General features: G+C 59.9%; 1 protein-coding gene across 18 annotated transcripts in view; it reads right to left on the bottom strand.

Moving 5' to 3' along the window:
* Window positions 1-27271, bottom strand: part of MINDY4 (MINDY lysine 48 deubiquitinase 4) — a 129032-nt gene that overhangs the window by 4625 nt on the left and 97136 nt on the right. For 4 of the 18 annotated variants that reach the window (XM_070059409.1, XM_070059406.1, XM_070059412.1 and 1 more), the window contains 7 exons: window positions 24488-24568; window positions 22943-23006; window positions 19999-20160; window positions 13891-14071; window positions 13385-13457; window positions 6589-6833; window positions 4694-5119 (listed from right to left, as the gene is read on the bottom strand). In XM_070059409.1, the coding sequence (XP_069915510.1) occupies window positions 5100-5119; window positions 6589-6833; window positions 13385-13457; window positions 13891-14071; window positions 19999-20160; window positions 22943-23006; window positions 24488-24568 (826 nt within the window). In that variant the 3' untranslated portion in view covers window positions 4694-5099. The other 14 variants (XR_011382979.1, XR_011382980.1, XM_051852883.2 and 11 more) reach the window with 12 other exon arrangements.

Here is a 27271-nt window from a genome sequence, read left to right as displayed (position 1 = left end):
GGTCCGGTCCAGCTGGCCTGAGGCCAGCCGCAGTTCGGGAAACAATGGGCAGTGGGTCCAGCCATGGCCGGAGCCGGGACAGAGGCCTGGGCACTTCCTCGCATTGAGGCCCCCTCCTTCATGGTTTGCCAAGGCAGGCAGGCAGAGGAAGCCTTTGCCATGAGGCAGGGATGTTTTGCAGACGGTTCTGGGGAGGGCTGCAGCAGCCAGGCAAACAGAGGCAGACAGAGGGAGCAGGCAGCCAGGAAGCAGAGGAGAGGGGGGCCCCGAGTCCTGGCTCCCACCTGCTCTCAGGCATCTCCATCTGCAGCTCAGAAGCTGGCTTCTGCCCACCCTGCACCAGCCCGAACACACCACTGCCCTGCTCTGCAATCCTCCATGGCCCCCAGTGCTTACAACTTAAACTCCTTCTGCCTGGGATGTAAAGCCCGTCTCCATCCAGCCCTGCCATCCTTAACCCTCCCACCACACCCAGACTCCCAGGACCCTTTCCCCAGATAAACGCACCCCTGCCCATTCCGCCCTCGGTGCCCTCTGCCCCCTCCCCGCCTGCTCTGCTTAAGGGGATGGCTTCAATCTTCCTCCCTCTGCAGAGCCGTCCCCGCCACTCCAGCCCTCACGGGGAGGCCCCTCCTCCAAGCTCTGTGTCCCAAATAAAGTCCAAGGAGGAGTTGCTCCCAGGACGATCAATAAGAGAACAATCGTGCCTTTGCCTTTGCCCGCCCCCAGCACAGAGGTCTGTTTACACAACTGTCCTGACGGAATTACTGATGCCTCCTCGCCGGGGTCACCTCCGGTGCTGGGGCGGGGAGAGGCGGGGCCCGGGCCAGCAAGGGAGTCCCCACGCGGGGAGTTGGGTGAGCTTGCACTTATCTTGGCCTGTGTAGGGAGTGGTCCTGGCCGAGCTGGCTCTCCGAGGTGTCAACAGCCCATAAGACAGCAAGCTCCAGATAAGTACCCAGGAGCGCCCTTATCAAGGGCCACAGGAAAGGCGCCAGGTTTAATCTCCAAACCACACCCGGAACCAACGGTTCAGCCCTCAGACAGCGCCTCCCTAACCCCACACTCAGGGACGCAGGCCGTCAGCTGGGAGGTGGGGCCAGGGGTGGCAGGTGTGGGTCAGGGAGGGGCTTCCTCATAGAGGGCAAGACCCTTGGGCTTCCGCCCAGGATGGGGCAGGTTCATGGGGCAGGAGGGAGGGAGGAGCCCCAGGCCATGGGCTAAGAAACAGCGCTGTGCGGAGCTGCATGTGTGTGCATGCATGCATCTGTCTCTCTGCATCTGAATGTGTGAGCATGTGTGTCCCTGTGTGTGCGTGTGTCCATGTATATGTGTGCACATGAACACGTATGTCAATGTGCAACCATGTATGTGTGTCCTTGTATGTATTTGCATGCATGTGTGCATGTGTGTGTGTGACAATAGTGGGAACTTGTTGCCCAGCAACTCATACCCATTAACCACTAATCTAGGCTGTTGATAGAGGAGCTAACCAAGTCCTGTGAGCACTCAGAAGGCGGGGTTCACACTCTCAGCAGGGCAGTCCAGGAGGGCTTCCCAAACAAGGGGCCTTGGAGCTGTGGGACGTGGGGAGTTGAGGGAAGGGCCCCAGGTGCCCAGAGAACACGAGGGAAGGCTTCGGCAGCAAGGGGCCTGGGGAAGCAGCTGCTGTGATCTGGGGCGGGTGGAGCATTGCAGGGCGGGGAGCAGGAGGGAGGAAGGAAGAGGACAGGTTGGAGTCACTCCCTGCCTCCTGTCTGAGCCTCAGTTTCCCTATCTGTAGCAGAAGGGAGAGAGCAGGACATGAGACAGGTATTTTGTGGGACTGGGGGCAGGGTGTGGCGTGAAGGCAAGGTGGGGAAGGCCTCTCACAGGCCCCCGAGCAGCCCAGCAGGTCTCCGGGGTGCTTAAGAGGGCTGCTGACAGGGCCGCTGGGCGTGCAGTGGCCGAGCCCTTCCCTGACAGGAGGCAGGCAGGCTGCCCACCTGCCAGCCGCACCACCCCCACCCCATGCTGGAGTTTGCATTAAGCAATCCCCATTATCACAGATGCCTGGCATTTTTGCCTGGCAATGACAGCTCCTGCAGCCCTGTGAGGATTAGGGCATGATTAGCAGGCGGGAGGACTCAGGCGGACGGAGAGAAACACCTGCAAATGGACTTGGCAGCCGGACAGGCTCCTGCAAGCTTTAGGATCCCCTAAAGGCTCAGGGGTCCCCTCAGTGGCGTCCCAGGGCCTCTGGCAGCAGAGGCTGTCAGCCGTTTCCCACGGGCGTCGCTCCTCACCCGTCCACCCACACCGCCCTTCAACAGGCTCCTGGCCACTGCCCCACACGCCATGCCCCTGCCAGGAAAGCGCCCTGGAGCCGGGCTCTGAGCAGTCCCCCTCATTCCCGGGAACAACACCCTGGTCCCGGCCCATGGCCAAGGCCTCCAGCTCAGCGCCTCTGCCCCAGGCCCTCGGGGTCTCCAGTGACTCTGGCCGTGGCCCGTGGGCAGCATGGACACTCGCTACTCTCAGTGTCCCTTGCAGCTAGAACCAGCCGCTGCCCAACTCTCCTCCTGTCAAGACTTCTCGGAACTTCTAGGCCCAGCTCCAAGCCACCTCCTCCAAGGAGCCCCTGCAACCTCCTTCAGACCCACTCAGAGCACACGTTCCATGCGACCCTGTGCACAGAACTTCACTGTGCACTCGCTCCACCTTCATCACAACTCATTGAGGCTGCAGTCTTACTGATGCATCCACCAAGACCCACAGAGCTAAAGGCACTGCATCCAGCCACACGGGTGCAAGCAGAGGACCAGGGCTCACCTAGGACCCTCAGATCCCAAACCAGACTCTTTCTCACGCACCCAGAGGGGCCTCTCTTGCTGGTCACTCTCCCAGACCTCTTTACAGGTGTGCATTCCCACACGGACTCCCCTGCGAAATCCTGAGTTCTACAGCCGCGCTTCTCAGGGATAAATTAGATTCACTCAAGGACCCTGCCACATGCACGTCTGATTCACAGGTCTGGGGGGTGGCCTGTGTGCTGGCGCTGCTGTGATAGCCCCACCATGCATGTGGGGAGCAGAGACGGAGTAGCCAAGCCCAGACCTGGCCCTTGAGATGCCAATCAACTCTGGGACACGATTCTCTACCTTCTGGGCGGCAGCAGGGATCTGGTGGTGTTAGTCCAAGTTCAAGGTCACGAGGAAGGCTGTGGACCCTGAATGCATATGTGCATGAACACAAAGACTTCAATGTAATTTGGGGGGCTGGGGCCCCTCCCAAGACTCCCCATGTTATCCTTGGAAACCCGTGCACCTGATGGAAAAGGCCCATGCGTGACCAGGCCTGGGCCTGGATCTCCCTCCTGCAGGCTTGGGGCCACCAGCGGACTCGCCCTGGTTTCCGGTAGGAGAGAGGGTGGTGCCACTCCAGGGCATGGGAGCCCGCGCACCTGCAGCTTGGCGTATGGAGACTGCGTTTGGCAAGCGTTGGCCGCCGACTTCTCGAGCGATTCTGGGAAGAGTGTGTTTTCTCTAGCCCGGCCAAAGCACCCTGGTCAGAAGGTTAAGTGGCTTCATTGAAAAGACACACTTTTCCTTCCCAGGCCGATAAACAAGGCCGCTGCAGGGGCGCCAGCTTCCTGCACCCGGTGCTCAGCTGGAGCGGCCCAGGCCAGGCCAAGCAAAACAACGCGTGAACATTTCCGGGATATATAGGAAGCATTTCTGCTGGAAACCTGCTGTGAATGGCCGCGGGAGTTTACACAGCAAACCCCGCAGGGACCTCAGCATGGCCAGGACAAAGCCGCCCCTGCCCGCCCGCTTCCCTGCTGGCTTCTCCCCAAAGACCAAAAGTCGGGCCGCTACCCATGCCTGCACCACAGGAGTACCAGCCGAGCTCTGAGTTGTCACTGCCCAACGCCAGTCTGCCCCCTACGTGTCTGGCACTTGAAAAAAAGGGGTCTCCCTTTTAGCCAGTGCTGCAGGGGGGACACGGTCCCCAGCTGCCTGTGTCCTGAGTGCCCTGGGGAAGCACACAGATGCTGGGGCCAGACTGAGGCAGACATGGTAGCTCCGTAGGCAGGCATGTCCTGGTCCCCACACGGGCCTCTGCACCTGCACAGACAGGGCTGGCCCAGGGATGGTGGCTCCTGGCTTCTCCCATGGACATCACGTGACAGAAGAGTCTGGGGCCCTGCCCGGGCTCCTCTACTCCAGCCTGCTCTGGCAGCCACCTGCCATTGCATTTCCACATTCTCCAATGTTCCACTGAGTGAGGCACACCTGGCCTGAGGTGTTCTCCCCATCCCTTCCCTGGGCTGGCACGTGGGGGCCTCCACAGCCTCCTCCACAGGCTCCGTGCTGCTCCATGGGGGGGACCACGCCTGGGGCCCCCCTTCCCTGTTCATCCCTGTCCTTTGCCCCCTCCTCCCTAGCCAAGAGGCCCCCTGCCAGGAAGCCTCCCTTCCCACTGTGGCCTTAGCCCACACTGCAGGCCCACCCCTCCCTCATGGGACCTCACGAAGGACCCAGGCTTCCCCCAGACACGCCCCCTGGGGGCCTTCACCGCCCCTGCCCAGCACTGGGCCAGCTGACCTCGCTGGTCCGCAGACGCTGGTTAGGAGACTGCTCCCACCCCCTTCCGGCCACCATCAGGGCAGAGCTCATGTTCCCGTCGCAGCAATAGGACACACGGGTCTCCATCAGTTTGAGTCTTGTTTTATAAAACACCAGCCACAAACAGCGATGCCCAGCGTCTCCAGAGCCCAGAGCAGGCGCCTTGGTGAGGGGTCCAGCCGGGAGCACAGCGGGGAAGCAGACACAGCGGCAACGTCTCGGGGACCTCCTTCCGGTCCTTGGCAGTCACGGTCAGCTGGGAGGCGCCACAGCCGCACACCGGGCCTCCAGCACAGTCCTGGGCGGGGCTCCACAGCAGGGGCCGGGAGGCTCTGGATGCGTCTGCAGATATGCTGGCCCAGGTGGGGGTGACACTCTTCTCAGAGGCCTCCCCTGAGGTCCAGAGGCTCGGGTTCACCCCAGTCAGGAGCAGCGGAGCCACAGGGCTTACCCCATCCAAGGGTCACAGGATGGGGTCGGAGCCGTTCCAGTTCACCAGTGCCCCCTTCCACCTAAGGCAGGGCGACAGGAGAGAGAGAGCTACAGGGGCCCGGGCAGGAGCCCCTCTCTTACCCACAAGACCCTCGGGCTCCATCTGGTCCAGGCAGCTGCTCCACACTCTCACAAACCCACGCACAGGGCCTGGTGGAACACGCGTCCACGCAGGCTGAGGCGGTGGAGCTCATACACTCACTCATGCCGCAGTCGCTCTGCGCCTGGCGCCGCTGGGCCGGCTGCTGTCAGGAGACGCCCGCACCTGTGGACCCAGCGGTGCCCGGCAATAATTTGGCGGTGGCTGTGCAGACCTAGATGCAGGGAGACCCTCGACTACCCGAAGCGCGGGCCGGACTGCGGCGGCAGGAGGCGGAGAGACAGGAAGAGCTCCAGGCTTTCCCCTGGGAGCCAAGGGAAGGTAGTGAAGAGTGGGAGAAGGGCAGGAAGGTGACAGATTGTCCAAAAATGATTTTAGGACCCCTAACAAGCACTGTGTGGAAATAAACTAATCCAGGGCGAGACACAATTTAATAACGGCTGCAGTTCCAAAATAAAAGCTGTAGGTAAGACCATGAAATTTCCAAATACTTGGCTTTAACACATGGCGCTGATTTTCTAAGGCCCAAAGGAACCACGTTCTCAGTAGGTGGAGCTGGACCCATGGCCTGGCGTTGGGCGGAGTCTCCCTCGACAAGCACCCGAAGACTCCAGGAACCAGGAAGGGCCGCAGCTCACCTCCACGCGCGGCAGTCGGACCCGGCGACTGCAAGCGCTCTCCAGCGAGGGCGGACAGCAGAAGGAGCAGATTGGCTTTTCAAAGCCTGAAGCTTTCCTCCAGGCCTGCAGTCAACATCCTAACTGCCAGGGCGGGGGTGGGGTGGGAGGAGGGTTTTCTTGCTTAAACTGTAGCCCTGAGAGGGAAACAGCGAGAAGCAGCGAGGGAACAAGTTCTTCCACAGCCACACTGCCACCTGCCCCAAGGAGCGCTGGGGGACACCCAGAGCTCCAGTTCTCGGCCCCTCCCTGCCCTCTAGCTCTGCATCCAGATTCAACTACCACTGCATTGAAGATATTTTTATAAAATCCAAGAGTTCTTTTCTTGTCCTGATTCCCTAAAACACACAGCGTTCACCTCTTAGGCATCACGAGTCACCCAGGGGTGACCACGAGCAGCACACGGGGGCATGCGCAGTGGTTACACAAGAATACTCTGCCATTTTACACGAGGGACCGAGCACCCACAGGTTTTGGTATCCACGGAGGTCCTGGAACCTGTGCCCGATGGGCACCGCGGAATGACTGCAGTGGCTCTGCACGCACCCAGGCCTCCCCCCACCCCGCCCACAATTTCCTTCTCCTTCTGCCCTCGGGCTCTTTGTGCTTCCTCTCTCTCCAAGTCTGCACACTGCTCCAATTGCTGCATCCACGCCTCGGAGGTTTAGGTTGAAGGTGACAGCAGGATTCGCACTCTGACATCCCCACTTACTTTCCTTCCAGGAATAGGTACTTCTCGGTTGAGAACATCTGTGTCTCCCCTGTTGTAGGTTTTGTGTACTTTGGCCCATTCCATCTCCCTTCAGAAGAGCAAAACGACTTCTTGTCACCTGGAGAACAGTCTGAGCTGCCACGTGCTGCCTCTTGCCTGCACAGGACAGCTTGGTGTGGAAGGCGTGGTCTGCATTCGGCCTGCGTGGGAATGGTCCACGGCAGTCTCCTAGCTCCAGCCGGGCACTGTGAGCAAACATCCCCATAACCCTGGAGACACAGCCTTGCCCACCCCGTCACCCAATCAATGTCCGAGAAATTTCAATTTGCCCACAAATGAACGCTGAATCTGATCTTCCTGTTACAATGCCCAGCATGAGAAGCTGTGGTGAGTGGACGGGAAGCCTGCTCAGCCTTGAACATGACGCGAATCCTGAGAGACGCTTCCCAACCTACCTCTGCGTTCTCATCAGTGTCACTGGGGGACGTCCAGTGATGCCCAAAGATCTCGCCCCAAGTGGAGTGCAGGCGCCTGGGCCCCCGATCCTTCCAACCCCGCCAGCAGACCCCTGTCCAAGTCACCACCAGACGTCTGTGAATGGACAGGGCCAGCACCAGTCCTCCCACTGCCGGGCGGGGCGGGGCTGTGGTTTCTGGGTGCTCTAGGCTACCTCCTGTGCTTTCGAGGGTCGGGTAGATCAGAGCAACCTCAAGTGCTTTGGGCTGAGCCCCTTGATGGGATTCATCCGCACCATGGCGTTCATCTTCATGGCTCCCGGAAGAGATACTGGGACTGTGTTCCCACCACCTGACCAGGCTGGCGCAGTGAGACTGCTCCTGGGTGGGGGTACCCACTACCGATGCTATTTGAGGCTGGAGTCCGATGACGTCCATAGTAGCTGACATAGGTCCACTCAGCAGGGACAATGGCCACCGCCTGACCGGCACCACTGAGTAGGTTGTGGAGGAGGGAGAGCTGGGAAGGCACAGGGCTCATCCCAGGTTCCTAACGAGCCAGCCACCCGCAGCAGCGCACGTGGGCTTGGCTGAGTCGGCCACACTGTCTGGGGTTCCAAGTTTCTTTCCCTGTTGGTCACTTGCAGTTTTGAAACATGTCATTAAAAAGCTTTCACTGTTCTATTAAGATCTGTGGGCAAACATCACAGACTCAGGCACCAGGAGCACTTCCTGAATCCAGAATCCCAGAAGGTGACAGAAGGGAGGCCAGAGAGACGCACCTGCCCTCCTCCTGGTCCCCCAGGTCTCTGTCCCTCTCCTGCCCAGCCTCTGCCCTCCCCACTCCCACAGACAGGCGGAAGCGCCTCCTAGGCGCTCTCAGCCTGCAAATCTTTCATTTCCTGGAAAAATGGGGTTTGGCTTCAGAGCTGGGTGAGTCATATTCACCATGACTCCAAAAAGTTCGTGGAAAATGGAATTGAAATACAAGTCTATTCTGGTGCAAAGCATTTTGAAATCCACGCATAGTTGTTTTTTTTTTTCATAACACGTATTTTCCATGAAGACCCTTGTGCATACGGATGCCTAGTTTTTTTCTGCACCAAAAACAAACTGATCTTCTATTCCCATTTTCCACAGCTTTTTGAAGTCCTCACATATTTAAAGACCTGAGTAACCCTCGCCCTCCAGAACAAGAGGTGCACATGCACCCGCAGTACCGGAAACACTGGCGAGAGGCAGCTGGCAGTGACAATCAAAGCTGGTGCACGCACGACAGCAACTCGATGACAAGGACCAGTGACAAAACGCTCGCCTGTGCCACCAACAACAGGGACAGAGATGGGGAGGGTGAAACGCAGCTGCATCTGCGAGTGTCTGCAGCAGAGGCAGCCCCATTCATCACCCAGCCACCGCTGGCTTGCTCATCAGCGCTAACCAAGGGGGGGGCTTCTCCGCCTCACCTCAGCTCCTGTGGCACCGGGGGCAGAGAAACTCTGCTGGGGAGGCTGCCCAGTGCATGCTGGGATGCTCAGCAGCTTCTCCCTGGCTGCGACAACCAAAAACGTCAAGAACCCCAGGAGTGCAACATGGCCCTATTGAGGACCACAGGCAAATGCTGTGGTCCCGGAGTTCAAATGGACAGCACTCTGGGGACCACATCCTGGTCATAAACAGGCCCCCCAACTCCAGGGGCGCTCGCCATAGCAGAGAGGCAGATTTTCAGCACTGATACACTGGGTGCATTTCCTGGGGAACAAGCCTGCTAGAGCCCCGCAAGGGGCAGAGGTGGGCCTGCTGGCAAAGCTCTGGCCTGCTAGGATCACGGTGGGGACCCCGCTTGCTCACTGCCCACCTCCAGACAAGCAGGCCTGTGTGCAAGTCTCCATGCCTGCGCTCCACCCATTCGGAACCAGGAGCAGCTCGGCCTGTGCTGTGCCCTCTACCTGCAAGGACCCTCCTCCTTCCCTCCAGGAGAAGATCCGGGATCCCTGCCTGCAGAAGTGTTCCCCACGGCCAGGCTCGGGACAGACCACTCCTGCTGTCCCAGGGGCGCTCACCCCCTCCACACTGGCGGCCACTGCACTCCAGGTACCAGCTAGCAACCCAGATCTTCGTTCACAGTCCGCTCTCCCATTCCATCACCCTCCTCCTGCGCTCCCTCCTTCCCCACAGGTGCGGGGGAGTGGGGTGGGGGGGGAGGGCACACACCTGCGGCTCTTCTCAGCCTCTCAACAGCTCGGGGGAGGGGCTGTGACGCTCAGTCGGCAGCAGGGGAGACTGAAGCTGGAGCAGAACCAGCACACAAGGTGACAGCCACAGAACCAGCGCAGCTGCATGTGGGCAGCTGGCCAGCTGGGTGGACAGTGGGGCAGCAGGAAAGCCCAGAGAGCCAGCCCTCCTTCCTGGGTGAGAGACGGCCAACAGGGAGCCCAAGCAGGAAGGGCCTTAGCTGCAACAGAGGCTGCTAGGTGGGTGAGGGCGCCGCCAAGGCCCTGTCCCCAGCTGCAGTCGCATTTTTGATTTCTTGTCTGAGCCTCCAAACAGAAACATGTGTGGCCCTGCCCCAGGCCCTGGTTAGGAGTTCTTTCCTCTTCTCCCTGGACTGTTGACAACCACCTCATTTGCTCTCGCTCTGGCCAGGCTGGAGGCGTGAGGGGTCAGTATGCACATCGGCTGTGGCGATGACCCTCAGTGCGGCTGTTTTTGCAGAGATGGCTGGAGGACAGCAGGCCCCACATTCCTGACACAGGCAGCAGAAACAGGAGACGCTCCGAGCCCAAGACGTGCGTCACTCCAGGGAGCAGCCGCAGCGTGGGGACCCGGGGATGCTTCCAATTAGTATGCTCTCCTCTGAGGGCAAAACCAGCAGGCGAGGCGTGGGCAATGTGCCGTGGCAATAGACAGGAGGCGGGAAGTCACACTGCCCGCCTGGTGACCTTCTGCTGGGCTGGGACAGTCCCTGTGCTGCCTTGTCTCAGAGTGGGGCCGGGGCCCAGGTCTCTGCCCCCCATCTCCCTGTTTGTAAAAGAGGGGCCTATTTCGGGTGGCACCCAAGGTCCTTTCTGTGGACTGCAGCAAGTTACCAGGCTGCAGGTGTGTGAGCTGGGCAGCAGAGCTGGGGTTAAAGGTGGGTGATACACCTCTCCCTGGCCTAGAACGAGAACTTGGCCTCTACTCTCCCTGAGACCAGGAACGAAGTCTCATCCAGCTGTGTCTTCCATGGAGCCAAGACCAGGCGTTCCACGGGGGTTCATGTGACGGAAGGGAAACCCCTGACACACCCACCATCAGGTGCTCTACTTGTCACCCAGCCCAGCCAGCGAGGTGACGGGCGGGCCGTGTGCACCCTGCTGCATCTCATCAGCAGCTCAGAATCTGACTCCGCCCTTGGGAATGACCTGAGCTGGGGCTGCAGACTGCACCGTGTGCACCCTCTTCCTGATGGGCAGCAGGACTCACCCCGCCCAGGCAGGCCCCATCTGCAGCAGGTCCTCAGTGTGACCTCGGAAGCCACTTTCCCAAGTCTCCCCCTTTGAGCTGTTTGAGAATCTGCGCCGAAAACAAAACGCAAGTCTTTGTAATCCAATCCCTTGGAAGAGGATTCGGGAAGCTGGGCCTGCTGGTTCCCATTACGGGGTTATCTGATGGCTGCAGGCGAGCGGGGGCCCTGCTCAGTGTCTCAGGAACAGCGCAGGGAATGTCACCATGTGACTGTCTGGGTAGACCCACCAAGGCGGGGGGCAGTGGGGGATGAAGGACAAGCAGGTGGCCAGCCAGCAAAGCCCTAGCAGACAATGGGATGCTCACTCCTGGGGGAAGGCACCTAAGCCCTGTGTGTCATGCTGGAGTGGGGGGGACACTGGACAGTCCACATCTCAGCTGCCATCTGACTCACAGGGCAGCAGGGGTGGAGAATGCCAACTCTTAGGCCCCAGCCTGGACCCTGAAGCTTGAAGACCATGTGTTCCCAAGGGGTGGACCTTGCACTGGATGCACTCTCCCAGCCCCGAGGTGGCTGGGTGGAGTCTGGGACCAGCAGAGCACCCAGGCCTGCTGACCCTAGCCCCATGTCTGCACACACATTTAATGCCCCCGTGCTAGAGCAGCCGTCCCAGATCATGCGACAGTGAGCACGGCAGAGGGCGGGGCAGTGGCCCAGCCTGTGCCTCTGTCCTCTGGCTGAGGGTTCACCACCTCACTGTCACCTCTGACACACACGTGGTCACAGCAGTGTGGGGCAAGGGGAGGGAGGTCCCTGGAGACGGGGGCAGCCCTAGATCAGGAGGTGCTCTGGGCCCACGTCCACCCCTGATGTCTCTGGATGGCTCTCGGCACCACACCAGCTCCCAGGGAGGGCTCCTTTGCGGCCAGGCCAAGGCCCTGGGTCACCCTCAAATCATCACCAATGCTGGCCCACTGGGCAGGCGCCTGGTGGGCAAGCAGTAGAGCAGTCGGCAAAGAGGACTTACTCCAGCGGGGGCTGGGCAGGGGCAAGGGCAGGGGCAGGCGGGCCACCCCTGGAGGGGTACAGAGCCAGGGCCAGACGAAGCCTTTAGAGCGAGGTTCCCAGGAGTCCAGAGGTGGCAGAGGCTGTGCCCAGGGCGCCCACCTGCAGGAAGGAAGCCTGTGGCCTCCCACGCTGTCCTGCAGAAGGGGCCAAGGCCAGTGTCACCTCCTTTCCCGCTGCGGCCCTTCTCTCATCACTTTGAATGAGTAGCTTTGTACATGAAAGGAAAGCGACCTACATGTGCCCTTAATCCTCCCGATGAAAGACGTGCCGGCCCACGGCCCCGCAGGAATCTGCAGTCCCGGTCCGGCTGGGAGGAGCAGGGGGGTGGAGGCGGGAAGATGATGGACAAGGCAGAGAGGATGTGCCACCATCCCCTCCCAGGTCCTCCTCCTGATGTTCCCACTGTGTGCGCCCTTGCCTGTGGGTGGGCACAACCCCAGGCTCCGGGTACCATCTGGACCTCAGGGAGCCTCAATGGCGGAGCCTGGGCCCTCAACCACCTCCCCTGACCCCAACCCACTTCCGAGGCAGGGAAATGGATACTCCCCCTGAGGCCAACAGAGTCCTGAGTGGCAGAGACCATAACAGTGAGAGCTGACCTTGGGGAGAGCACAGTACTGTCCTGGGTAATCCTGCCACCCCCATGACCCCCACTTTACAGAGGACAACACGAGGGACACATGGGAGAAAGCAGCAGAAGACCGGTGCCATGGCTCACTTGGCTAATCCTCCACCTGCAGAGCTAGCACCCCGGGTTCTAGTCCCGGTCGGGGAGCCAGATTTTGTCCCGGTTGCTCCTCTTCCAGTCCAGCTCTCGGCTGTGGCCTGGGAGTGCAGTGGAGGATGGCCCAAGTGCTTGGGCCCTGCACCCACATGGGAGACCAGGAGGAAGCACCTGGCTACTGGCTTCGGATCGGCACAGCGCGCCAGCCGTAGCAGCCATTTGGGGGGTGAACCAATGGAAGGAAGACCTTTCTCTCTGTCTCTCTCTCTCTAACTCTGCCTGTCAAAAAAAAGGGGGGGGGGAGGGCAGGGGAGGGGAGGGGAGGAGAGGGGAGGAGAGGGAAGAGAGGAGAGGAGAGGAGAGGAGAGGAGAGGAGAGGAGAGGAGAGGAGAGGAGAGGAGAGGAAAGAAAGCAGCAGAGCCAGGGTTCGAGCCCAGCAGCCTGGCTCCAGGCCCCATGCTCACAACATCACAAGCTGTGCAGCTGCCTAGGGAGGAGGAGCTGGAATCTAGGGTCCTGTCTCCCAGCTGCTCCGCCCTCTGCACTGGGGCCTGCCACTCATTGCCAAAGGCTCACGAAGGCTCCCAGATCTCCTGGTGCCAGTATGGTCCCAGCTGCAGCCCCCTAAGAGGCTAGAGACCCCCTAAGGGAAGTGAGCCCCGACCCCCTCCCCCACCTGCCCCCGAAGCCCCAGGCACTACTGCCCAGGGTGCAGAGTGGCCATGACTGCTCCTCCCGCCTCCCCTGCTGCAGAGGTTCCCGCCCTGGCAGGGCCAGCTTGTCCCACCTGCAATCCTGCTCAAGCCTGCTGGCTCCCACCAGCGACACATGCCTGTCCCTCCTCCTTCAGGCCTAACAGCACTCACCGCATCTGCTGCCTTGAGTCTGGAGGAGCCTCTACTTGCCAGCATGGGGGCAGCCCAGCAGGGCACACAGCTACGTAGCCACAAGCCCCAGTACTGTGTCTCGCCGGCCCATGGCAATCTCGGCTCAGCACAGCCCTCCAAGTGAGGGCCGTCCAGGAACCCCAGCCTCGTTCCTGCATGTGCCCACCCCACCCAGGTTCAGAACAAGGTTCGAAAGCCAAAGCTGGGCCTGACTCACTTGGTTCTGATGCAGAGCTCCAGGGGTGGGACGAGGTCGTTGTGTGTGTCCTCAGGGACCGTCTGGGTGGTATCTGGGGAGGAGCGAAAGAGGCATGCACAGAGGGATCCACGGGCACTCCCGGGACCCCACCCTTGCATGAGCAGCCTGATGAGGACAGCTCAGTGGTCTCCCACCCCAGTCACTATGTGTATGTATGTATATATGTGTATATATATATACACACACACACATATATATATACATATAGCCAGCTCTATTTCAGCGACCACAGCAATCTTCCTGAAAACGTCCGACCTCATCTCTCCCCTGCTTCAAAGCCTCCCGTGGCTCCCTACTGCCTGAAGGAGAGATGCAAAGCTGTCGGCTCTTTACCACACGTTCACCTTACGCCCTCAACCCCATCACCTGCCCCAGGCCTGGCCCTGGCCCCAGTGGCAGGGCCCTTCCACACCCGCTCCGTGACACTGTTCTCTACTGGTCCCGGGAGGGCAGGGGCAGCGCACCCACGGTCAGCCGGATCTGTTCCTGCTGGTTGGCCAGGCCGTCGTAGTAGTAGAGGTCGAAGAGCCGCTCGGCTCTCCAGTCGCACAGGAGCTCGGGCTGCAGGCTGAACAGGACGCTGAAGTGGCTCTCGCTGCACACCACCCAGATGGGGAAGCGAGGGGTCTTCAGGAAGCAGCCGACCTGCACGAGGGAAGGGCCTGGTCTGACACCCGTCCTGTGTGTGATGCCAGGCGCCCCCACGCTGCTCACACCAGAGCTGTCCCCAGAGCCCTCCCTGCCCCTGCAGCCCGGGGCCCGGGGCCCGAGGCCCGCTGCCACCACAGACACCTGGAGCCCAGCCCCGCCCCCCGCCATGGCTCCCGGTGCTGCTCACGCCGCATCCCGAAGCTGCTGCTACCAGCCTCTCCTCCTCAGGTCTGCTCCCCCTGCCTCGCCTGACCATAGCCACGACCCCTACCACAGTCTCTCCATGCTCGTCACACCCCCAAGCCCTGGCATCCTCTGTCCAGCGGTCCCAAGCTGGCTGGCCCTCCAACAGTCAGCACCGTGGGAAGTATTCAACCAACCAGGGAGCCAGGTTGCTTCCTCCCACTGGGCAACCACACCCTCAGCCACAGCCAGGGGCACGGGGGCCTGCTCCCCAGAGCCCTGCCCGCCTCTGGTCTGCCCGGCGATACATCAGCACCATGAGTGGGACCTAAGGAGAATGAACGAAGGCCCAGGTGAGTGAAGCTGTGCTCGGAGCCCAGGGAGCGGGCAGCAGTGGGAGGAGTGGCTGGGAATGAGTGGCCAGAGCAGCTCAGGGCATCGCGCGTATCCAGGAAGGGCAGCAGGAGCTGGTGAGGTCAGGGCCATACCAGGACAGGGGAAACCCAAAAAGCCCAGAGCTGGGGAATTTCACGGGGAAGGCAGGTACCATGGACTGAGCACCAGGGCCCTCAGCAAGTGGCCAGCACCTGCACCCCCACTCGCTCAGACCCCCAGAGCCAGCGTCTCTGTTTGCTCAGCTATGTACGTGCCCCGGGCCAGGCTGCCTCTCCCCTAATCCCCACAGCCCTGGGGAGATGTTTGCCTGCTCAGGTATTTACAGCCACAGCCTGTGGATTAAGGAAAGAATGGGAATTATTTTTCCAGTGGAGAGAAGGGCTGACTTTCTCTGGGGCCCGACACAGAAGGGTGGGCCGGGCAGCTGGGGGTGTCTGGGAAGCAGGGGCTGTGCTCAGGTCCTAAAGCAGGGCTCCAGGATGGGATGGCCTGAGGGCTGCCTCCTCCAAAGAGCTGGGCCACAGCCTTTGTGACATGCTTACTGCTTTCTCACTGTACAGGTGCCCTGGCCCGCTGAGAGCAGGGACACGGGAATTAGAGGCCTTGAAGGACGTGGCCAGACGTGCCAAACCCCACCATACACTTGGCTTCCGTCCCCTACTCCAAAGCAGCTCCTCTGCCGAGGGTATTGCCCACGACAGCGAGCCAGGAAAACGGCTGCAGTGCTCATCCACGGTGGAAAGGTGCACCGAAGCCAGCCGGGAACCGCTGGTGCAGCGGCAGGGCTGAAGAGCAGCTGCCCATCCAGAGTCCACCGTCAGGACATGAAGGATGACAGTCTACGTGAGGGCTCATTCCGGATCCCCTTCCAAGTGGGTGGCATTTCCAGAGAAGCGGTTAGCTTCCTGTGGAGTAGGGTGACCAGAGGCTTGGCGCCGAGGAGGGGCGGGCCCCACACTTCCTCCCGCACAGCCTCAGGCTCTCTCCTGTGGGTGCACCTGCTATGGTTACTTCTTAGTGGTGGTTCTTGATCTCCTGGGGAGCTCGGGAGCGACCCCAGGCCACTGTGGGCTGCTGGGTTAGAAGCAGTGATTTAAAAGGATCGATGTTTGACTGCCGGCAGTGAGAGTCTGCGGTCTCCTTCGAAATGATTTGGACTTCTGTCCCTGGCACAGTGCACACCACGAAGGCCACAAGAGCACTGCCAACACTGTGGTCCTCACAGGATTAACGACAACCAAGGAATCACACAGCCACACAAACGCAGGTGCACGGCACCGCTTGCACCTCAGGCAGTGCAGGACTTGCTGTTTTTTTATCCCTTGGGGGAAAAAAAAGCCATCAGGCACACCACTGGCTGCAGCGACACATCCCACATTCAGAGATGCTCAACTGCAAGAATGCAACAGATGTGTGATCAAGAGTAAAACCAGGCGTCAAGAGGAGGCCCAGGAACTCGGCCGTGGGGAGGGGACCTAGCACAGCGGGGAGGGAAAGACTCCCATTTAGGAAGCCACACCAAAGACCAGACTTGACAGGAAGGTGAAGCTAGACACATGGGGGGCATGGCAGGTACAAAGGCCTGGAGGTGGACAGCAATCCAAGTGGAGGCAAGTGTGGGCGCAGCCTGATGTCTAAGGAACCACGTCGGGGAGGGGGTCAGGTGAGAGAGGAAGGCAGGCCCAGGAGTGGCCATTGTTCCAGCTGCCACAGCAAACATCCCAGACCCAGGGCTCAGAAGACAGACGACAGGCATGGACCTCCCCAGTCTGGAGGCCGCAAGCCTGAGACCAAGGTGCTGGCAGAGTTGTTTCGTTTGAGGCCTCTCTCCCCGGCTAGTAGCCGCTGCCCTCTCCCTGGGTCTCCACAGCGTCCTCCCTGGGCAGGAGTCCGTGTCCTAATCTCTCTTGCAGTGACCCCAGTCATGCAGGCTAGAGCCCAGCCCGGTGACCTCATCCTAACTGAGCCACTCCTGTAAAGACCCTACCTCCAAACACAGACGTTCAGAGGGCCTGGGGGTCAGGCCATCGACACAGCAATGTTAAGGGAAGAACTCTGCTCATCACAGGCTCAGAGGATTGGAAAAGCACCAAAGGGTGTTGACCCAAACAAAGACATGACCAGCTCTCACGCTGGATGCAGAGTGTTGAGTTGCATCCCATTTGGGGAGTGCCTGAGTTTCAGGCCTGCCTCTGCTTCTCAGCCAGCTTCCTGGTAATAAACTTGGGAGGTAACCCCTGTAGAAGACCTGAATGGAGTTCCAAGCTCTTGGCTTTGGCCAGGCCCAAACCTGGCTATTGCAGGCATGCATTTGGGGATGAATAAATAATGAACAAATAAAACTGTAAAAAAAAAAAAAATAATAAGGTCAAGCTGGCTTCTAGGAAGGGACAGGATTAGAAGGGAGGGTACAGGAGTTGAAGTCAGCTGGGCTGCCACAGGTGTCCAGGCCAGCAACGCTAGCGGCTTGGACCACGATCAAAGTGAGAGACGACCTGGAGACAGAGCACGTGGCGTCCTGCTGGGGCGGGTGCACCCCTGGCTGGAGCAACCGGGCAGGGGGTGTGGCTTTCTGTGTAGGGAGGATGGGCAGGAAAGCCTTCTCTACCAAGCTCAACGTTCCTGAGGTCCCCCCACAAAGACAAGAAGGACAGTGCCTCTGGTCAGGGCGGCAGCACCAAGGCCAACTCCCCCTCCCACCCCCGCAGCGTGTCAGCCCCCATCACCAGCCTGTCATGAAGGCAGTCCTCACTGGTGAGCCTTGCCTGGGCCAGCTCTGCAGTGCGGTGACGTTAGAAGGGCAGGACTAGCCGGCCCTGAGCCTGGTGGGGTCACGGCCGGCCTATGGCTATCCCGTAGGACGCAGTCACGCTGGGACAGCGGCCTGGTTACCCAGAGCAGGGGGCACAGCTATGGGTGCCACAGCCCAGGCTGCTCCAAGTGCCAGGGCTTCCACATAGCCGTGTCTGTGCTGCCCAGTGCAGGGGCACAGGCCAGGCCAGAACAGGGATCCCAGCTCCGAGTCCAAGTCTGGGCCTGGGCATTGAACCTGGGCTCTTCTACATGCAGTGAGGCTGGTCAGATAGAATCTGAGGGACCTGGTGACATGAGGAGCAGCCAGCAGTGTTAAACAAAGGGTCTGGACCAGCAGGCTCTGCCTGAGCCTGCAACAGAGCTGGAGCCTCCGTGAGGCCCTGGGAGGAAGAGCAGGAGCAGGAGCAGGAGAGGGGGCCGGGCTCTGGCTTCAGTGAGCTTGCAGCTACCAGGCAGAGGGAAGCACCTCTAGCCTGTGGGGGACCTGACTCCCAGTCAGCCAAGCACAGCACCACAAGGGGCTGGTGTGGACCCAGGAGGCCTGGAGGAAGGGCAGAGGTGGGGTGGGGGAGGGGCCTGGAAGTCCTCAGCAGTTGTGCATTCTATGGGAAGCATGGAGGGGGACTGAGCTGCCATCAGTCAGCTTCCACAGACCCCAGGACATGGAAAGAAAGCAGGGCTCCTGGGACACCTAGGGGGTCCCTTCACCCAGCAGCAGATTTTCAGGCTGCAGGCTTGCAGAGCCCACCCAGGCTGTGACGCTTGCCAGCCCTGGAGCCCCTCCCTAGCCATGAGGCCACATTCCTGGGCGCCCGCCACACACCAGCGCAGCACCCCCCGCCCAGTCTTTGGAATCCAAGTCTGCCTTCTGTGCACTCGGGGTATGCCCAGAGAGGGGCCTGGGGGTGAGGCCCAGCAGCAAGGGACGGCACACCCAAGCACGTGGTCACACAGAAAGGGCTTAAAACCCCTGTCTGCTCCCACTCTGCCAACCCTCAGCCCTGCCCTGGCCAAGTGTCGATGTCAGATCGGTCTCCATGTCCTGATCGTGAGACGCACGATGAATGAGGCCTACCCAAGAATCTTTGCAGGATCAGACCCGTACAGACGGCTGCTGCCACCCCTCGGACAACCCTTTCCCCATAATCAACCACAGAACAAGGACTCCCTGGAGACCGAGAAAGCAAGGCTCAGAGAAGGTTCTGGGGCAACTGGGACTAGAGGGCAGGTCCAGGGCAGCCCTGTCCAGGCCCTCTCAGCCCCTGCCCAGTCCCCGGATGGTCAGCTGCCCACTGCCTGCCCAGCTTCACCAGAGACCCAGCCCTGTCTCAGACCCTGGCTGCAGTGAGAGAGGCAGAGGGACCACTCTGCAGCAAACAGACCACGTGAGAACTGTGTCTCCCCCAAAGACGGGCTGAAACCTGAGCCCCAGTATCTCACAGTATGGCCTTCGGTGAACACATGCTACTGCAGATGACGTCAGTCAGGATGGGGTTTGCTGGAGTGGGGGCCTACTCTGACAGGACTGAGGTCCTTACAAGAGAAGAAGACGGGGTGGACGTGTGGCACAACAGTTCAAGCTCTGCTTGAGAGGCCTGTGTTCCTTAGTGGAGCCCCTGGGTTCCAGTCTCACTTCCCCTTCCAAATCCAGCTTCCTGCTAATGCACACCCCGGGAGGGAGCACACGATGGCCCAAGCACTGGATCCCTGCCACCAGGCGTTCACTCAACACTCCTACACACAGTCACTGGTGTGCACTCACACTCATACACTCACACATATACACCCTCACATACACACACTCACACACGTTCACTCATACACTCCTACACATTCACTCATGTGCACTCACACATATACACTCACACTCATATTCACACACACTCACACATATACACCCTCACATATACACACTCATACACATTCACTCATACACTCCTACACATTCACTCATGTGCACTCACACACATGCACTCACACTCATACACTCTCACACACACCCTCACATACACACACTCACACATGTTCACTCATACACTCCCACACACATTCACTCATGTGTACTCACACACATACTCACATTCCTTATCACACACTCTCACACATACACACCCTCACACATATACATACACTCACACATTCACTTGTACACTCCTCCACACATTTACTCATATGCATTCATATACATATACACTCACATACACTTAAATATTCACACACACTTAGACACATTCACACACACACACAGGTTCATATACTCCCACACTCACCTTCACTCAGTGCACACAAACACACTCACATATTCTATAGTCTCACACTCAAGTGCACACTCACAGACACACTTACACACACACACACCCTAACTCGGCCACTGCGACCCACAATCCCACCAGGAGCCCCTTGCGTCCTCTCAGAACCTAGGGTGAGGAAGCTCTGCTTCTTCCCAGGCCCTCTGTGGTCCAGGCTGGAGGCTCTGAGACCTGGAGTGCAGTTTTCCTCCCCGCCAGGAGGCCCAGGTGCCGTGGTACCTGGCACACGTTGTAGTGCTCAAAGAGGGACAGGAAGCCGATGTCGCTGCGTTCGGCGATGCCACGCAGGAGCGTGGTGCTGCCCTGCCCAGAATCCAGCTCCACCACGTCGTTGAAGACATTGGACACGGCCTTCCCGGTCAGCAGCAGATTGACAAGCTCCTGTCCAAGAGACAAGGGGGAGGGGCGCATCAAGTCCCTGCAGCAGCCACTAAGAGGCTGGGGGGTGGTGCAGGCGAGAGTGTGAAGGAGAGAAAGCCAGGAGGGAGGCAGGAAACCTGAGGTCCTGAGTCAGTTTCCCTACCAGCCCCAAGGGAAAGTGGCCAACTGTTCTCATCAAAGCACTCCAGGAACACATCCTTTTTGACCGCACACGTACTCACTGAGCGCCACACGCATGGAGGCCCCGTCCCAAGCCCTGGGCCGCTGGGGCCTCCTGGCCTGGGGCACCTGCACCCAGCCTGGGGGGCTGGGATGCCCCTGCATGGCTGACACAAGATGTGGGACGAGCCGGGGCTGTGGAAACAGGTGCAGGGAGCTCCCAGGGCCACAGGCGCCACTGAGGGCAGCTGGGTGGGGAGGTGACATTGGGTGGGTCCCAAAAGACAGCGGTATTTTAGTAACCATTTGTGTTTTGGAACAACTTTAGACTCAATAGAAGTTGTACAAAATAGTGCCGAGTTCCTGTGCGCCCTTCACCCAGCTTCCAGCAGCGGTAACCACTGCCCGGCGGGCCCCCTCCCCGCCGCCAGGAAACCGGCCATGGCGCGGCACCGGCTCCAGGCCTTGTCCACGTCTCCCCAGGGGCGGGGACTCTGAAGGGAAAAGGGTGAGCAGAGCAAAATACTTCAGGGGGCAGTGGTGGAGGCCGAAGGCCCCAGTCTAGCTCTGCCCCTACTTGTGTCCTGCTGTGGCCTTTGTTACTCACTGGCCCCATGAACCAACAAGCATGTGACCCCCGACCCCAGAGGTGGCACCGTGTGCACCCCTGCATCAGCGTGGACCTTGGTGGCTGGTGGTGTGGGTCTGCCTGATGCAGGGGACCCAGGGCCCCACCTCCTGTTAGGAACGGAGAAATGGAGCGTCACGACTAGAAGGGATTTGCCCCAAGATCACAAAGAACTCAGCAGCTGAACTTGCACCCACATCTTCTGGCTCTGCCTGGCTCTCCCCCTGTGCCCGGACAGAGATCAGATACAGGCTGGTGACCTTGAGAGCCCACTGCCCCGTGAGGAAGGCCCGAAGCCCGCCCAGCTCCAGGAGGCGAGCAGCCAGGGCGCGGTGTATCAGCCACTTCTGCAAGGCTGGCGCCGCGGTGGGGCGGGGGCGGGGGGGGGGGGGGCAAGTAGAGGTATCTCTTGCTTCAGGCACGCATGCGGGCACTGCGGCGACAGCCCTGTCCCCAGCACCTTCTCTGGAGGGCAGAGTTTACAGCGGACTTTTCCCCTGGATTGTGGGAACAGCATCCGGAGCTAATAAAGGTCTCCATCCACACCGACACCCCTGGCCCAGTGGCAGTGAGGATGCCCCCCTGCAGGCCACAGAGGGGCCCCTGTGGGGGGAGGCCTGGCTGCGTCCCCGCAGAGGAAGCGAGGTGAGGACTGGGAGGAAATGTCTGCTCTGGGCTCCAGCAGGCCGCGGCCGCGCCGACAGCCTTACGGGCGGCGGGCCTTTCCTCTGCGGTTCTCCGGGGCGGAAGGGCCCCGTTCTCCAATCTGAGCTGTGCCCCAAGCCCTCCTCACAGCAGGAAGCCTTCTCGAGATACGGGAGGAGGGGCAGCAGGCCTCTCCCTGCCCCCAGACTCAAAAACACACAGGGGCAAAGCTTGGTGGTCACAGAGTCCTTGGCTGCTGCAAGTGTGGTCCATGGACCAGCACATGGCCCTGCCCGGAAGCCTCTCGGCCACAGCCCAGAGCCCCTGCCTCGGGGTCTGCTCTTCATCGAGACCCTCGTGGGTTCCTATGCACAGCAAAGTTCAAGCAGCCTGCTCTCGTCCGAAGGTCTCGTCCACAAAGGAAGCGACTGAGGCACGGGGAGGGGAAGAACTGGCCCCAGCTCATTCTGAGAGTGCAACCAGGAGCAGGGTCTGACCCCGCCCCAATTCTGGCCAGCAGCCTCTGCACCCAGCCTGGCTGCTGACCCCCGGCCAGCACTACTCTGCCCTCCACAAGGGCAGACACCACGAGAGCAAACCAACGCCGAGCATGCGGGCAGGGAGCCCCGAGCGGTCAGAAGTACAGCAGCCCCCCGCCCTTCCTCCAGGGACTTCTTACAGAAGGTGGCTGCAGCCAACCCCACTGTCCCTTTATAGGTACCCTGGGTAGACCAGAGGCCCTGAACTTGCCCCTGCCAGGACCCAGGCAGATCTCCAGGGCTGGATGAGAGTAAGCCACGATCATTGGTCCTCATTTGCCCCTGGGAGACTACAGCTCTGCCCAGCCCGTCTGTGCTGCACACCCTGGCCCCTAAGCACCACACAGGCTCCAGTCCCATGCCTGGTGGCAACCAAGCGACTGGGAGGCTCAACAAGAAGCAATGGGCTTGGGTCTCCCCTGCCCTCCTCCAGGCCCTCTGAGGGTGCTCTGGTAGAGATAGGGGGAAAGGCTGTGGTAAAGAGTCCCTGATAAAGACGCAATGGTGCCACAGCTGTCAGCAGCCACAACGGCACCCAGGGTCTCTGGGACACCATGGCCTATGTCCCAGGCTCTGGGCTAGGCAGCACCCGAGGCTGCCTGCCACCTCATCTGCATCCCTGAGCTCTGAGCACGCAGTACAGTGCACAGCCAGCTCTCCAGAAATGAAGGCAGCCCCGGCTCTCTTCGTAGGTCTCTCCGACGGGAAAGCACAGCACGGGTGGGCATGGGCATGCTGCTCTGAGGGTGCTCGTGGGGCAAAGGGAGAAGGGAGGGACAGGAAAGCAGCCCCCACCCCCAGCACTACTGACCTGCGTGCAGTATCCGTGAGCTCCAATCAGGTGGCTGGTGGGGACATCGAAGTCCTGGCGGATGCTGGAAAAGATAAGAAGCGGGGTTGGCGTGGCTCTGCCTGGCCTGCGCTGCCCAGGCAAACCGGCTAAGCAACCAGACACGCCTCTCACGATCCAGGCTGAGGCCGAGGGTTCCAGGTCTGGTGGCACCCTCAGCAAATCTCTGTTCTGTGCCCTGCTTAGAGGAAGCTGTCATCCAGAAGGGGCTGGGGCTCAAGCCCAGGCTTTCTGGAGTCGAGCTCACTGAATGCTGGGGACAGCAGCCTGCACTCGGCCTCACCAGGAGGTGAGTGAAGTGGATGCAAAAGGGCTCCTGGGCTGGGAGCACACCCCAACTGTGGCTGCCCATGGTGGGCACCAGGACATCCTCCTCCGTCCCTGGACCTCGGTCTGCCAGCCTATTAAATGGGAGCAATGGACTCTAATATTCCCTGAGTTCTCAAGACAATGACCACCATCACCTGGGCAGATCTCTTGCACATGGCACCACACGTGTATTATTCCCTAAACCCAGTGAGAAAAACCAAGGCTCAGGCAAAGGCTCAATTTGTCCCGGGGGCTCAGCTTGTCGGCAGTGGGGACTAAGAGAGAGCCGGGGCAGCCAGGCACTGCAGCCTTTGGCCTCTGTCCTGTGGGCAGCATTCCTAAAAGGTGAAAACCCCTTTTTCTCAAACCAGGAAAAAACAATCCCCAGGGCTGTGCAGTGCTAGGCACAGAACGCAGGCCTCCTGGGCCGCAGCTGCCCTGTCCCTTGGGAGGGGCGAGAGGAGGAGCACCAGGAGGCCAAGGACCCTTCCTGAGACTCAAAGCCCCACTTCCCCATGACGGCACTCTAGGAAGTCCACCATGAGGAGCCTGCCCCTTTTGCTTCCCATGAAGCACATCCCCCTGGGGGAAGGCAGCAGGATGGTGGAGTTGGCAGCTTGTGACAGGACCCCGGGCAAGGCAGCAGTCACCTCTCTATCTTACAGCAGGTGCCTGGGACCATGTGAGGCCAGAGCACCTGGCTCCCCAGCCCAGCCTCTCCTCTGCTGCCCACGGCGGGGAACACATGGCTCCCCCACCACTGTGCCCAGGGCCTGGCTCACTTCCTCCCCCACACCCCAAAGAGGGCACTGAGCGGTGAGCAGGGGTGGGGAGGCTCAGCCATCACGACTGTGATTTTTCCTTTTTAGCGGATGAAATGAGAGACTTGCTCTCCGTTTATGCTTTAAAAGCAAGATTGGCCACCATGCCACAAACCTAAGACACCCTGGCCCCCGCATGCTTCCCAGACAAGCTGAAACTCAAGCTCCTTGACAGCTGCGGGCAAAAGGCTTTCTTGTGGTTTTTAATGATGGGAAGGGTTACAGCCCGCAGGAGGTGGGCTGGGGTTACGCGGCTTACGCGGCGGGAGCTGCAGACAGGCAGAGGCAAGGCGGGCAGGGGGCTCCTGGGGAGGGGGTCTCAAGGCTCAGGCCGTGGACGGCCCCGTGGGCCTGGGTGGGGCCAGCGGTGACTCACGGGGGAGCGTGGCGCTCGGCTGGCGCTGGCTCAGGCAGAAGAATTGATGGAAACGTTGTCCGTGGCAAATACAGGCATCTTCTGACGAGAAGAAAATAACCTCAAAGCAGCCCTGGGAGGCGCGATAAGCATCGCTGGCCCCAGGCCACCACGGCGCTGACAGGCAGCCCGCTCTTCATAAACTCACGGCCGCGTGCTCACCCTGCGGGCCTGGGAGCCTACGTCAGCTGGGAGCACAGGGACAAGCAAGGGAGGACAATGGTGGGAAGTGGTAATTGCATCCTTAGGTGCAAACACGATGGGAAATTCAGACGTGCGCTGGGATCTTAAAAGGGAGGAACATCTGTATTTCACATCAGCGCGTTTGGGAGACGCCGAGGAGCGGCTTATAGCCTAGGAGATTTATAACACTGGCGGATTCTGAAGCCCAGGCTTCCCGCTAGGGGAATTCCCTGGAGGGCTAAGGGCTAGGAGTCCCGAGCAGGACTGGCAGCCGCCAGAGAAGGGACACGCACTCAGGGCTATCCAGACCCCACCCTGATCCCCTTCTGCTGTGCACTCGCAGACCACCCCACACCCCCACCCTGTGCCTCAGTCTCCCCAGCTGTAACACGAGGGTCTTGGACAAGACGAGAAGGGTTAACAGCTAGTTTGTGTCCCCTCAAAATTCTGTGTTAAAGTCCTAATCCCCAGCACCTCCCAACATGTATCAGGAGTCAGAGGTGTTTAGGAACGAAGTTCAAACGAGTGCATGAGGGTGAGGATCGGTGCTCTTAGCTGAAGAGGAAATAGGGCACTCACAGGGACACTAGGGATACGCACGCCCAGTGAGAAGGCGGCCACCTCGAGTCCAGGAGGAGCCTACCCTGCGGGCGCCTTGTCCTGCCACCGACCTCCTCAGCATTCCGGAAGCAAAGGGCCCAAAGCCTGCAGCACGGGTTTGGAGATGTCCTGGCCATGGAGGTGACAGAGAAAGGAGAACAGAGGGGCTCTGTCCAGGACGCCAGCAGGGACTGATTCTCCTGACTCTGTGCCATCAGGACGTCCCCAAGCCACTGCAAGGCACCAGGAACCAGACCAAGGGGACATCAGCACTGGGAGAGGCGGCAGGGCTCTGAGTTTCACAGATGGGAAGATGCCTGGTCCAGAGCTAGCGACAACGCCAGCCCAGCTTCAGGGCCCAGGGCTGCACTTCTCTGCACCTGTGCCTGGCCACACGTCCCGGAGCAGGCAGACAGTGCCCAGCCTGGAATGTGCACAGCCTCAGATGCATCTTATCTTTCTCTCCAAGGCCTTGGGGGCAGGATCACCACCTCCGCTCTACTCCAAGAGACACTGAGGCCCCATGAGGCGGAGACTCTTGTGGTTGTGCGGTCACAATTAGCCAGGAACAGGTCCCCAGCACCCACAGCACATGGGACCTACAGAGGCCTGAACTGTCAGACAGCCTGGCCAGCCAGCTCCAGGAAGGGCCTGGAATCCTGAAGCCCACTCAGAGCCCCCCGTCCCTTCAGCTACAAGCTACTCCATGTGAATCTGCCATCTGGCACAGATGTTTCTGAATAAGGAGGAAAATATGTTCAAGTGGCCTGGAGACACAGCCCAAGTCTATGGTAACAGCCATTCGCCCAAAGCCACAGTCCACAAGGGGGTCAGCAGCCAGCTCAGCAGGCAGAGCCCTCTCCCAGTCTCCGCTCTCGTTTATAAAACCAGAACAGGGGAGGGTGCCTCTGGCTCCTCCTGGGCTATGGACAAGTGTGCCCCGCCCATGACTCTGATACTAAAACATCAGGCCCATCACTGGCAGTGACCTCCACCTGCCCATGAAGACACTGGGCCCTGGGGAAACCGCACTACACGGGGCAGCTCCCACCAGGCCCTCCCAGAGCCTCACCACACTTCCGGCCACTGCAGGGAAGTTGCCTTTTCAAACAGCACCAGTAGGGAAAGGGCAGCTGTGGGACATCCAGCACACAGGCAGCCCTGGGTTCAGATCCAAGTATGTCTACTTTCCGGTAATTCCCCACCCCCCCGGCCTCAGTTTACCCAATTGCAGTGTGGGTGTGGTGATGTCTCCTTCTGTTATAAACTGTTGTGAGAACTGAATAGGGAGAGCTATATAAAGCACATGGCATTTCCTCTTTCCTACGATAACAACAATAAAAACAAGAAAACAATGACTGCAAGGTCATGATTCCTGCAACCTCAACCATTCGTATCACGGCCAAGAGCCCAGAATAAATTGAGACCTCCAGGCGGTGGACGTGTAGCTGTATCTGAAAATGGTTTGGACAGAGCAAATATCGACTGTTTCCCAGGAAGGCCGAGCTGCCGTGGGTGATGAGTCACAAGCGGGTGTCAGGCCCTGCCCGCCGCCGGCTCTGGGTGACCTTTAGTAAATCACTTTCCACTTCTCAATCTACCATAGTAACCACTTCAAAGTGTTACTGCAATGAGACCAGGCCACAAAAGGACCCTCAAATAGTGGGGCCTGCACAGCTGGAGGGCTTGGGGTCCAGGCAGGGAGAGGAAGGGGCTAGGCAGCCCTTGGCTGCCTCTGCCTCACCACCCCCCACGTTCCCTTCTGAGAAGGCCTCATGCAGTTGGTGTCCCCTAACCTCACCAGTCTGTACTTGCTGCTGCCAAGGCCCTTCCTGCCTGTCCTTATGTCCCTGCTCAGGGTCACCTCTCCCGGGTTCTCCCCTTCCCAAGGGCACCCGCCAGCTGCTCTTCCTGCACCCATCCTGTCCACAGGCAGCCAGGTTCTGTTCTATCCATCTCTCC

Source organism: Oryctolagus cuniculus, chromosome 16 (genome assembly GCF_964237555.1).
Source record: "Oryctolagus cuniculus chromosome 16, mOryCun1.1, whole genome shotgun sequence".
Taxonomy (NCBI): domain Eukaryota; kingdom Metazoa; phylum Chordata; class Mammalia; order Lagomorpha; family Leporidae; genus Oryctolagus; species Oryctolagus cuniculus.
The sequence above is the reverse complement of the archived record's forward strand: the minus strand, read 5'-3'. Positions and strand labels throughout refer to the sequence as shown.